Raw genomic sequence first — 13,723 nt, 5'->3', positions numbered from 1 at the left:
TGTGAGTCCCAGGTGAAGAGACTGTGTCTCAGGAAGGTAGGAGGACAAGTGAGATTGACCCCTGACCTCCACACAAATGCTCACATGTGTGTATGTGACACCCCCCCCCATACATGAACATGTACACATATCAGAATTTTTTTTTTTTAACTTCACCTCCAAACCAAGGATAGTCATGTTTCCCTTGTTTGAGAAAGTGCTGGGATCTTCCTGCAATTAAAATCAGGAGGGGACCCACATAACTGCTTAATTATCTTTTTAATCCAACCCGAAAGGGAAACATGGAGCCTCCACATTTATGAATGTGTGGGCACAGTGTCTCGACGCTCTTTGTCTTTCTCATAATTAGGCAGTCTTGGATGTCAGTGTGGGCGGCTAGAAATGCCTTTCCAAAGCTTCCCTCTGAAGATGGGGTAGCCTCTTTGTTTTGAGGAACAAATATCTTGGCTTGCAAACCCTTGGAGAGAGAATAAATTGCTGAGTAGCAAAAGCAAAGCTTTTTACAAACAAGAAGTGCCACATACATCACTTTCCAAGGAAGAAGTGAGTCACTTATGTACCGAATTGTTACACATGGAATGTTAGTGACAATGGATGTTTTTCATTGATCTGTGTGATACATATGTGTGTGCTCATGTTCCTTCTGCTCACTGATGATGTGAGCGGCGTGAGTACCACAGGCATCTGTGTGGGATTCTTCATGATCCTGCAGAGTGGGACCAGCTGGACGGCTCAGAGGGTCAAGGCAGCTGCCACCAAGCATGACAGCCTGAACTCCATCCCAGAACTGACAGGGTAGAAGGAGAGGACTAGCTCTTACAGGTTGTTCTTTGACCTACACACACAGACACACACACACATACACACACACACACACACACACACACACACATACACACACACACCCCAAAAATGCAATTGGAAAATTTAAAAATATAATTGTATATAGTCATAAGGCATTAATCACCATGAGAAGAAGCCCTACCTCTAGAGAGCTTACATTGGTTAGGGACAGATGGTTACTACTGAATGCCTGAAGACCATGGAGGAGGCTCACCTCCCCCAGAAGAGCTGTGCTGCTGTGTAAGCTGGCTTTCTGTTACTGTGACAAGACACCCAAGAAAATCAGCTTCCAAGGTGAGCTGGGCTGTCTGGCTCAGCACTTGAGTTCAGTTCCTGTGACTTGGGCCTGTGCCTTTGGGCCTGTGGTGAGGAAGTTCATCATGGTGATGTGGGAGACCCTGTTGGAGGGAGCCGCACCTGATGGTGGCCAAGAACTAGAGGAAGGCTTGAGTTCCACTGTCCTCTTTAATGGCACACTCCAAGGACCTAACTTCCTTCTCTAAACCCCCAGTTCTTAAAGGTGCTGCCACCGCCCAGGAATGCCACAAGCTGGTAACTAACCTCTGGGGTCATATGAGAACCAAGCTGTAACAGGTGGGCCTCCAAAAGGAGAGTAATTACAGTAGTCGTGATTATTTATCTGATGGTTACACAGGGCACACTTACTGAAGTGTCAGTGTTTCCTGTATGTCAGCTAAAGAAGAAGTGGAGAGAGACAGACAGACAGAGACTGTCCAGACGCTTGACTTCAGCCACAGGAGAGAACACAGAAAGTCAGAGGCACACAGATGTGTCCTTGCAGACTGCGTGTGGTGGCGTGGACCGTGTTATTGTCGTTTTGGTTTTCTGAGACAAGGTCTTATGTGGACTAGGCTAGCCTGGAACTCAGTTTGTAGCTGATGATAACCTTCAACCCTTGATTCTCTTGCCTCTGCCTCCCAAGTGCTAGGGTTTCAGACCTGTGCCGCCACACCCAGCTCACAGTTCTCCCTTGAAGCACTAGGTCTGAGGGTTCATGGGGCCCTGATGCAAGAGAAGAGTCTCTCTGAAAGTTCAAGCCAGAGATCAAGGCTAGGAGAGACTTATAAAGTATAGAATCAGGCTATAGTCACTTAGTAAGTGCGTTCGGCTAAGTGTGGTGGGCCTCTGAGTCTGAGGCCAACCTGATCTACATAGTGAGTTCCAGGCCAGCCGGGCCTACATAGTAAGACTGTATCTAAAAAATAAGTAGATAATTTGTCATGGTGCTACGAATTGAAGCTAGGGCCTCATGGCGTGCTAAGCAGGTGCTCTGCTACTGAGCTGCACCTCAGACCATGAAGATAGTTGTAATGTTGGGGAGAGTTACATTCTTGTTTGTCATTTGTGTGCTCATTTGTTTTGATAAGCCTTTCAGAATTGGGGAAAATATGACGACTTTCTCAGATTTTATTTCATTACTTAACTGAATGTTTTTCTATTTTCCTCTGAATGTTCCAAATTTACAATAGAAAAAAATTGGCTCTACTTATCCCTGACCTTCTTACTTGCTATTTAGTAACTGAATACATTGATCTTGTCTCCTATTCAATGCTTTTAAGCCCCGACACTTGTGTGGCTCTGTGTCCTCTAGTCCCGGAGCCTCGGCTCCGTCTTCCTGGGTCTGTCACAACCATTTGCTGAAGAGTCAAAACACTGCCTTACGCATTTTTTTCTTCTGAGCCAGAAAACTACTTTGTGCCAAAGCTAAGTAGGTCTTGCATTCTGAGAGGCTGGGATCCAGCTTCCAGCTCACAGCACATGACTGTCATGTGGGCTGTGACTGGCCAGTGCCCTCCTCTCTCTGCCTACTGCTGCGGAACTGTGCAAAGGCCCTAGTGACAGCTGGCCAGCAGCAGCTTCCCGCCTGCACAGGCGGGCCATGGCTTTTCAGGTTGATTGGCAAGGCGGAGATGTGTTTTGCTTGCCTTGATATGTGTATATTTTAAGCTAGTAATAAGTTTTTATGTTTGCATTCTGGCCGCCCTCCCGGCCCAGTTTTCTTGGTTTTGTTTCATGTTAGTCCTTAAATATTTTTACATTTTTTTACATTTAGATATATTGAATTGTATTAGTAGAGTTTGATTTTTTATTGTTTGTTCTTTGGTTTGTTGTTTGTTTTAGGAAGACATAGGTCTTTTTTTTTTTCTCCTACTATATTTTAAATGCAATTTTGTGGCCAGTGAGACACAGGTCTCTTTAATCAGCCTGCTGTACTGCGTGTCCTCTGGGCTTAGTTTAGAAGGAGGAAGGCCAAGAAAAGAAGACAATTTTTGACTGGGAACTGGGACACAAGTCACTCTCTGGGGAGAAGCACTGTATGGTATGCGAACACAGAATCATTTAGAGAAAGCCCAGGGTGTTTGGGAACATAACGAGGAATCTGAAGTTAATGTTGCTGTTAATATGACCTCAAGAATAAAAAAGAAAAAAAAAAGACTGGGGATTTAACATACAGAAATAGCCGTCAAATATTGAATTCATAAACAATGCCCTCTTTATCTTCACTAGCACTAATTATATCATAGAAGTGAGTTCTGTTCTGGACATCGGTAAATGTGCACATTTATTACATCTTACCTTCTGTCCTGTAAGTTCATGTGGCTTCTAGCTGGCAAAAACAAAGGTGCTCATAAAATATTGAAAGGTGCAGTCCTGTAGATGAGGGGTTTGCATTCATTTCCTAACATATGAATTCAATAATTACAAGATTAGGTAGTTGTTTTGTTTTTTTTATTAAACCATTTCTTATATACCCAGCAGAACAGAATGCCTTCTCTTAAGGTTAGGATACAGATTATCTAATTAAGTTACAGACTTTGTGTCAGTAAAGCCGTATCTATGTACATACAGTGTAGTAATGCTGACGTTACTGCTGCTCTATTCCCACAGACAAGAGAAAGTGACAATTTTTAAAAAGAAAGAAGTAGAGAGGGTTCTGAGGGCAGACCCCTACTGTGGCTGGTCTGAGGGACCTCTTAGATCTCATTTGCCTCAGTGTCTAGAGTGAGCCTGTGAGTTAGCAAGGGGCTTGGCATCTCAGGCAACAAACAGTCCGTGGGGCTCCATTTTGTGTCTTAGCTGGCAGAAGAGCCGTTGCCCAGGCTAGGAGCTAAGTGAGCCGCTCCTGTCTGCTCACCACAGAGAAGGTGAGCAGCCTACATTACTAACAGAGCGAAAGCGTCTTTGTTTAGGGCTCTCGGCTGCATTCAGACTACAGGGCAAGTAAGTTCAAGATGCCTGAGGGGCCTGAACAAGAACCTGAACATATATATGCAGTTAAGTTGGCACAGATTTTGCATTCAATAAATTTGATAGGATACTTAACTTTAAATCCATGTGTCTGATAATTCTTTCATTCTGAAGTAGGTTTAGAGTTGTTTGTTTGTGTTTAACACTGGACTCCCTCAGGCTCAGGAGAGCTGCTTAGCTTATTCTCTCAGCTGTCACACTGAGATGGGGGCCCGGTGAGGGACGGCTCTGACTGTGGTCAGGAAGACTGCCTGGTTTGCCAGGGTCAGTGAAGCCGGCAGTTCGTATTGCCCACCTTTCTCCTCTAGTGGAAGACAAGCCACTCTGATAGGTAGTATTGGTCTGGGAACAGTGTTTTAATAACTTAGATAAAGTTTTAAAACTATCCCCCCCCCCCCGTGTGTGTGTGTGCGCGCACGCATGTTTGTGTGTCACCCCCGTGTCCACTCTCCCATCAGGGTAGCCAGGCCAGTTGTGCACCAGGCTGGACTGGAGGGAGGGAAGCTTAGCCAAGAAAGGGTGAGTGCAATGCACATACCCAGGAACAGCTTCAGAGAACTAGTTTGTTTATTGGAGGGGTGGTAAGCCAGGTATTTGTGCCCCTGGAGAGGTGGCCAGGATCTCTGGGGGCAAGGATTGTGTGTCTGTTTACCATTGGCCAGGGCAGAGGTGTTAGAAGATACTTTTTCTATGTACTCAGGGACTGTAGGGTCCAGTGGCTGGGGTAGGATTGGCTTGGGACTTTATAAGGTCAAACAAGGAGTGAAGCCTGATCACTGTCAGGGTAATACATTCTTACTCGGGCTGATGCTGAGGGAGCTGCCTCTGTAGAGTCAGGTTGGGAGGGAGAGGGAGGTAATGCCTGCTGTCCTCAAGTTTGAGGTATTTGGGGTTGAAGCTCCCTTGACCCTTCCTCCAGAATCCTAGGCCATTATGGTCCCATATGGGTGTGGTGTGTGTGTCAGTGTGTGTGTGAGAGTGTGTGTGTGTGTATGTGTGTCTGTGTGTATGTGTGATGTGTATGTGGTGTGTGTGTCTATGTGTTTGTGTATACATACATATGTGTGGGTGTCCCTGGAGACAAGAAGAGGTATTAGATCCCCTGGTGCTGAAGGTATAAGGTTGAGAGCCACTGACATGGGCGCTGGGAATCGAACTCCAGTCCTTTGCAAGAGTAGCAGGTGCTCTCGCCCGCTGTCCTCTCTGCAGCCTCTGATGGATCTCTTCTAAGTGACAGCCGTGGTTAGTGGGCTTGTTCACTTCCCCTCAGCAAAGCCGGTAATCCAGCCACATCTCTGCAGTGCTCGTTCTGTTCGGGGATTTTCCTTTTCTTTTCTGTTTGTTGACACAGGGTCTCACTATGCAGCCCTGGGCAGTCCGGAATGAAGTTGTGCAACACCTCAGCCAGTTCTGAACCTGTTCTTCACCAACCTTGAGGAACGTAGAAATAGTACATCCCAAACAGATCTGAAAAGTGTGGACCCCAAAATCCCTTTTTAGCTGTGGAAACAGTATAATCTCAAGCTGAGGCCAAGATAAGAGAGAAGGGGGTGAAGTTATTTAAACACTGCAGCGTTCTTGGGCAGGAGAGGGGCTCAGCAGGTAAAGGTATTTGCCGCCAAGCCTGATGACCGGAGCTTAATTCCCTGAACCCATGCGGTAAAGAAAGAGAACAGACTCCCAAAAGTTGTCTTTAACTTCCACATGCTTGCACACACACACCAAATAAATGTTAAAGAAAATATTCTTTAGATGACAATAGTTTATAGATAGATGATAGATAGATGGTTTATAGTTGGATGGTTTACAGGTAGACAGACGATAGATGATAGAGATAGATGGATGAACATCCATAACCCCGTAACTCAGCTCCAAGGGATCTGATGCCCTCCCTCTTCCAGCCTCCATGATCATCTGCAGACAGATTACATATAAATAAAATGTATATTATTTAAAACTGCATTACAGGGATAGCAATACTAAACGAGATAACACATGAAGTATAGTTTTTGGTCTGAACTAAGCACCCTGTCAGTATTAGCTGCTATTTAATGATTTTGTAATATATATATATATAAATTAAAGGCAGGTTTATTGGGAAGCTGCTCTCTGGTGAGTTCACTAGCCCCACAGATTGATTGAGGCAGGGGATTTGCCATAGGGAGGTGGGGAGGAGAAAGAGAAAGGAAAGACAGGTGCAGAGAGAAGAGAAGGAGAAGTGAGAGACAGTATTCATTTAATGATTCTTCAGTGTGAAGACCCCACCCCCCGGGGCCAGCCTCAGGCAGACTTGTCAGTCTCAGACAAGCTCATCTTACTGGAAGCAAGGAACTTTGTGTAGCCCGAGGACAAGACCCTCTCTTGCAGGCATCAGTGCTATAGATGGTGGATCGGCCATTTTTCCTTGGGCTCCGTATTTTATTGCCATTTGTGACAGAGCCCTATATAGTTGACAGTGGTTTTTGCTCACAGTTGGACTGCAGGTATTGTTTCAAACTTGGAGTTTAGATTAATCTTTTGATCTGTTCATATACTTATTTGTCAAACATGCTGAATGGCTGCTGTATGCTAAGAGCTGTTGCCTGTCCCTGTGTAAACAAAGGACATAGTCCCATGTGTCTGTTTATCGGCTTTCTTGACCCTGTGACTGCTACTTGTGGCCACTTGCAAAGGAGAAGGACACAGAGGGCAGGGTAAGGTAGCTAAAGTCAGGGCCTTACATGGGACTTTATTCTGGGAAGGAGGGAGAGAGCCATGTTTCACAGCCATGCATGCTCCATAGGGCGGATGGAGGTAGCTGGAGGGTCTTAGGATAACCCTGAGATGATGAGCAGCTGGACCATAGCTGAGAAGCAAGTGTCATATGTTCTAGGTCTGCCGCATTGGTAGGAAGAGGATGGTGAGAACAGGCTGGGGGATGGCAGGATCAGGCTGGACCAGCATAAGAGCCTTGCTGGACATTGCGGCTCCTCGGTAGTACCTCCCTCTGGTCTTCTGAAGTTTGTGAATGGCTATGCTTCTGCCTCAGACATCACAGGTGCCAGGTCCTAGGGCCACACCCTTCCCATGACCTTCAGCAAAAGCTGAAGCTGGACCCTGAGTCTGCGCATGGCTGTGGCCTCTGTGCTCTGCAGCTCTTGTTCAGACACCATCCTCAGGCTGCTCCTGAGAGCTTCCCAGCGTTGGTTCCTTGTTCTGGAAAACTGCTTCTCCTGGCTGGCTCCCTGGCTTCCTGTAGGGTTTGCTTCATTAGGTATCTCCCTGTCCTGGCACACCCAGGTTTTTCCTTTGCAGCCCTAGTCAGGCATGTAGCCGATGTTCTGCGGACCCCTTCCCTCACACATCTCAGAGGATGGGTTGGTGTCTGCATCCCTTTGCTTCCTGACTGAGTAACAAGAAGGAACCGTCTGTTAAGGGCTTTATTTGTTCTAAAGCAGGTTGGAAAGCTTTGCTTTGCCTCAGTGTTACCCTCTAAATGTTGCCCAGACACAATCTCCACGTATGGTGGTGCCAACCGATAATCTCAGTAGTCTGAGCCATGAGGCGCTTGAGTTCCAGGATACTCTGGGCTACATAGTGAGACCCTGTCTAGAAAGAAAAGCAATCACTTCCTGGCATACACATTCCTTATCAGTGCTGCTCTGAGGTGGCCCATGTCAGTGACATGACAAAGCTGACCTGCTCTGCTCTTCTCCCCGTAGAATGAAATGTGCCTGGCCACTCAGCAGCTTTCGAGGCAACTTCTGGCATATGAAAAACAGGTAACCAGATGGTGGCTGTGCAGTACAGTGCAGTGCCCAGGATCCCAGGAGGCCCCTGCAGGGTTTCCAGAGGCACTCTGCAGAAAGGTCCTGTCTCCTCCTCCATCTTCCTTCTCTCTCTTCCTTTCTTCTATGCCAGGGTTTTTTCCTTTTATCTTTTACCACTGACAAATTGTAACTGGGATCATCCCGAAGCCTCTGTGAGGATCCTTCAAGTACTAATGAGGGTCCTGGTCTCCAGGAAGGCCAAGCCACTCAGTACCAGCTACCAGGACAGAACCCTAGAGATACTATCCTGTTGAGACAAATGGTGTGGCCAGGGTGGGATGTTGGTACACCTCTCAGACAGACTGCCTCTACTGTGCCCCTGGGAGAAGAGAGGAAGTGGGCACCAGCATGGGGTTTGGGGGTGAGGTTCCAGAGTGAGTTTCTGCATTTGTTTAACACCCGGGTTTTTAACTCTCTTTGTTCTAGAATTTTGCACTGGGCAAAGGCGACGAGGAAGTAATTTCTACACTACATTATTTTTCCAAAGTGGTGGATGAGGTAAGACCTGGAAATTTTTCTTTATGAACTTTCTTTTATCCATTTTGACCCCTGTGCATCTTAGAATACCTCAGATTTCTGAGGCTCATTCCATAACAGAGGTGGTATTAGCACTGCACTTGTGATTTGGAGGGAAAATAGACCTCAAGGACTTCGGAGCATTCAGTTTCCTGGCTTGGTGTATCTCCCTCTATAGCTAGATAGCTCCAAACAATAGGAGTCATTGTCTCGAAGCCTTGGAAATCAGAAGACCATCCCAGGTAATCTACAAGGCCATACTCCTGAAGCATAGACAGAGTCCTTCCTTCCCTCTTGCTCCTGGTGGCTTCTGCTTGGCTTGGCTTGGGGCCGCGTCCCCCACATCTGACTGTGACTTAGCATGGCCTTCCTGCCCCCTGTGCTTTTATCTTCTGTCTGCACCTTTTGTTATAAAGACACTGTCACTGCGCTCAGGGCCCACCTGGAAATTCAGGGTCCTTTCCTTTTCCTGGTTACATTTGCAGAGACCCTGTGTCCACAAGCTCTCATGTTCTGGGTTCTGGATGGTTGTATTCTTTGAGGGGGACCCAGTTCAACCCATTACAAAAGATTTCATACACCTTTTACTGTATTTGTGGGAAACCATGGTTATAGGAAATTGTATAAATCTTAGTTGTAAAGATCGTAAGTGGGCTGGGAATGTGGCCCAGTGGCCCAATATCTGCCTAGCATGTGCAAGGGTTTAATTCAGCACTGTTTAAAATAAAAACCCTCAGAGCTCTAGTACTGCTGGTACCAAGAGACCCTTCTGCAACACGGAGAAGTATAATAAACCCCAGCTTTTAAAGACTTAGCAGTGTGGCTGTCATAAGAAACATAGCGGAGAAAACAGGAAAGAGTGTGCAGTGGCCAGGCACTGAGTCTGGGTAAGTCTGCGTTCTGACATTTGTATGGAACTGTACAGTTGCAGGCCCTCACCTCACCTCCGTTCACGGAGCAGAGCCGTCACCTGTGCTGTGGAGAGCTATGTGGGAGGCACTGGAGAAGAATAGTAAAGTGGCCATCGGTTCTGAGCTTGTTATTGTCCCATTGAACTGTGGGGAAAAGACACTGAAACTGTTTCTCTGGCTATATCTGCAATACCTGCAGAGCCCCTAGGATCCCACAAGCTGAGGCCCAATCCTACAAAACTGCCCTGACTTTTAGGCACCGATTGTAAGTCCCAGGCTTCTGGTGCTTCTGACTGACTGGCTAAAATTGGAAGTTAGTAATTTGTAGGAATGGGCCATAACTAAGGACTCATTGTGGTTACCAGTTATATTAAGATATCACAAAGTACACAATGACCAGCTGAACACGGTGACACGTTGGCAAAGTGTAGGGAGGGGCACAGAGCTTCCTACCTCTCTAGGGACACAAGTGCCAGGGTTCAGCAGTCTGGAAGCTTCTCCTCTCTTAGCTAAACCAATCTAGAAACTTGATCACAGACATGCCTAGAGGTATATTTCTACAATGATTACAACCCTATCAAATTGATAGTCATGATTAGCTATCATGCTTGTCACTCCTGTCCTGCTGTGGGGACTCTTTAAAGTATGTCAACAGACCAGTGGAAGGGCCTGCCACTGTGCCTGACATGGAGCTCTGTCCCAAAGCCACACAGTAGAAGGAGAGAACTGACTCCATAGGCATGCTAATGCATGCATGTGCACACACACACACTAATGTAAAAAAATATGTTGAAAGGGTATAGAATTATTTAAAAATACAATTACAGAACAGCAAAGTAATATTTGAGAGGTGTGAAGAATTTTTTATTTACTCAATTTTACGGTTATTAATCATGAGTAAATAACTCATGGAGGCAGTGAGATTTCTCCCCCAAATCACAAATCACACAAAGGAATGAGGTTGGTTGTCAGAAGATTGGTTAGGACACCCAGCTTACAGATGCTACTCACTGCCTCCTGGGAGGCATTGTGGGTCTCTTGATGGGCATGAGTCATGGGTAGTGTCAAGGAGTCTGTAAGGTCAGAGTTCACACATGCCTCCTGATGTCTGACTAAGCTACTCCAAATAGGTGGAGGTATGAGAAGAGAATTGCTTCTGAGGTAGCTCCTCTAGCTGTACCAGAACCAGGCGAATTTTAAAGATGAACCAGCTGGTCCTGGGAGGAGAATGACTGAGCAGGCAGGACAGATGCATATGGCACATTTAATAGAATGTCTAGGAATGAGATCTTTCTTGTGACTTTGAGTTCCTTCCTTATCCTCACAGAGGGCATGCCACCATTTCCTGTCAGAGCATTTTGAAGCACAGGATGGAGGCAGACCATCCTCTTTGCATGTCTGCAGCAAAGCTATATGTGGTTAGATGTCATCGGCCTGTGCATCTCTCTGGCACTTACTAGTATGGCTGTCTCCTTGCATTCTTCTCAGAAGAAACTTGCCACTCTTCAACTGGGTTGAGATAGAGACATTAATGGTGTTTCCAGACCTGGCAAAGGGTTGACCTTAGATCTTTAACCTGTGACCCCCGAGGACAAACCCTGTAGGAGCGGTGCATTATACATGGGGTAGTGGCACATATGCTGCTGTCACTATTGAGGACAGCCTTGCTGACTGCTGACTCCAAATATGACCTTGAGTCCCCCACACTAGGGACAGTCCCTTCCACTGGCCATCGCTGGTGCCTAGTGTGTAGATTGTGCGGTTTGGGCAGCACTGTGACAGGCAGAGCACACTGTGTGCTGGGTTATGGAGAAAGATTGACTTCACTCCTAGCCATGGTCACATCCCCTGTTCCAGTCATTTGTGATCTGAATTTAGAGAGTCATTTGCCTTGAGTCAAATGAGGCTCAAATAACCCCTAATACACAGGGTGAGTGAAAGCTCATGGAGTGCAGCATGGGAATCTGGCACACAGATGGTGCCATCCTTTGTCTCTTCTGTGGATCTACTGGCCGTCTGCTGGGCGTGAGGTTGGGCCAACCCTAACCAGTTCCCAGCAGGCTGGTTTTACTGGTGTGGCTATTGCCCTTGTGAGCAAGGTTGTTGACAGGCCTGGTGAGGTGGCAAGCCACAGAGTCCTGCTAGCAACCTGCAGTCAGTGCCAGCCAATGCAATGTGTGGACACCAGGAGGGTACAGCCTGCTCTGAGAATACAGAGCTAGGGTTTGCGCAAAGATGCCTTTCATCATCATGCTTCTAGGCCTGTCTCATTTCATGTATTAGTGCCTGTATTTGAGGACATTTAGCTGAGCTACTTGGGCACACAGGAGTGTCTGTGGTGATCTCCTGAAAGTGCAGCCATATTGGTAATAATGTGTATAATTTTCTCAACTAAGTCCTTTTGCTTTCAGCTCAATGGTCTGCACACAGAGCTGGCCAAGCAACTGGCCGACACTATGGTTCTCCCTGTTATACAATTTCGAGAGAAGGATCTCACAGGTAAAGTAGCAGGCCCAGTGCAGTTACCTTCTGAATGTTAGTTTACTTATTGGTAATTCTCACTGCATCCTTTCCTTGTAACACATGGCTGTCGAGAATGCTTTTAAAGCAGTTTCATTCAGCAAACTATTCTTGGTTCTGTACATTCCTGGTTCAACTGAGGGAGGCCACGGGCAAACAAAGCAGACACAGAGGCAGATAGCTGTAATGTCATGCAGTGCGGCTGCCACAGGGATGGCCAGGCACTGGGGAAAGCACTCCAGAGGCCTGGACATTTCGTGGGCCAAGGGTTTTGGATCTCCTGGGTGCGGGTGGTCTGAACTGGAGTCTTGAGTCTGCTGTAGATGTTTGCATGGAGATAGGGGTGCCAGGGGGAGGCAGCTGTTCTTGAGAATCATGGACACCTAGGACTACGAGGTGGGTGCTTGGAGAGGGAAGGATGGTGGTGCCAGGCGCTCTCTGTGGAGGCTAAGGAGGGGTGCTCCTGGGGTACGCCTGTGAGCACACTCCGTGGAGCTCATGCTCAGTGGTGAGTGAAGAAATCTAAGTGGTGCCCTCTTGAGTAGCCTTCTGAGTAGATTTCAGTTCTTAAACTGAAGTAGAACCGTACCATAATTTTTAGATGTATTTGAAATCAAAAGTAGTCCAAATGAAGAGTAAAAGTTCATTCTTCTGGAGAAAAGTTTATAATAGAAAAGTGAATCAAAAGGCTTTAATGTTGGTGACCTTAATTTCATTTATTACTTAGGCAGTAAAAAGTTGTGTATTATTGAAACAATAGAGAAGATTAGCCTGTGCAGAGAAGTGAGGATTTGTGAAACATTCCATATTAGAAAAAAAGAAAAACATACAAACACACAAACAAAGAATTGTATTTGAGAAGACTGACTAAAAACAAATGAACAAAACCTAAAAAAAATACTACCTTAATTTAAAAAATACACACACACACACACACACACACACACACACACACACACACACACACACACCAGCACTGGGGCTGAAGAAATGGCTCAGTGGTTAAGAGCACTTGCTGCTTTTGGAAAGGACTCAGGTTTGGTGGCCTCCAACAGTCTATAACTCTAGTTCCAGGAGATCCAACACTGCCCTCTGGCCTCTGTGGGCACCAGGCATGCACATGGTACCCAGACATACATCAGGCAAAACACCCATGTTCATAAAAAATAATAACCTTAATTTAAAATATATGTAATCTTACACTCTCTTCTAGGTAGAGAAGCTATAGTAAATGCAAGGGCAAATACTAAAAATGGAATTCCTCTGGCTGTCCTTGTGTCACCTGGGGTTGTGACAGTTATTGAACTGCTATAAGCTCCGTCCAGTGCTCCTTTGACAGCTCTAACACTTCATAATTAAAAAGTACAGAGTAAGGAACTGGTTTGATGGTACACACCTGGGATCCCAGTGCCTGAGAGACATACTGAGGAAGACAAGGCATTCATGGTTGTCTTCAGCTAGAGACCAAGTAAGAGGCCAACCTAGGTTGCATGAGGCCTTGCCTCAAAAGCTTTAAAAGGAAAAAAGTAATGTATCTGCCAGACTGCAGGTCCATCTCCTGTGTCTGGGGGGCAAAAGGGGTGGGGTACATTAGCCTAGACTGAGTATGTCCAGCAGCCCTTGTGACGGTGGCCTTCCTTACCAACTTCTGAGGTCTAGAATCTGAGTTTACAGTTACTTAGAATGGCCATTCTTTTGCAAAGGAGAATAAAAACCTAATCAAATTACCCTGTTCACATGACACAAAGACAGAAACTTGAAGCATTTGGCCCCAGCCAAATGTGAATCTGGTCCCAGTCTGCTTACACAGTGTTTTAGCATACATTTTTTTTTAATATATGGATGCTTTGTGTG

The 13,723-nt window shown here is 46.1% G+C and overlaps 1 protein-coding gene across 2 annotated transcripts in view; it reads left to right on the top strand.

Moving 5' to 3' along the window:
- Appl2 (adaptor protein, phosphotyrosine interacting with PH domain and leucine zipper 2) overlaps nt 1-13,723 on the top strand; it is a 41,603-nt gene that overhangs the window by 7,335 nt on the left and 20,545 nt on the right. For both annotated transcript variants that reach the window (XM_076919769.1, XM_076919770.1), the window contains exons 3-5: nt 7,815-7,874; nt 8,349-8,420; nt 11,761-11,848. In XM_076919769.1, coding sequence (XP_076775884.1) covers nt 7,815-7,874; nt 8,349-8,420; nt 11,761-11,848 — 220 coding nt within the window. The remainder of the gene's footprint in view (nt 1-7,814; nt 7,875-8,348; nt 8,421-11,760; nt 11,849-13,723) is intronic.

The sequence above is a fragment of the Arvicanthis niloticus genome, chromosome 22 (assembly GCF_011762505.2).
Source record: "Arvicanthis niloticus isolate mArvNil1 chromosome 22, mArvNil1.pat.X, whole genome shotgun sequence".
Taxonomy (NCBI): Eukaryota; Metazoa; Chordata; class Mammalia; order Rodentia; family Muridae; genus Arvicanthis; species Arvicanthis niloticus.
Note: the sequence above shows the minus strand (reverse complement) of the source record. Positions and strands in the feature narration are given on the sequence as shown.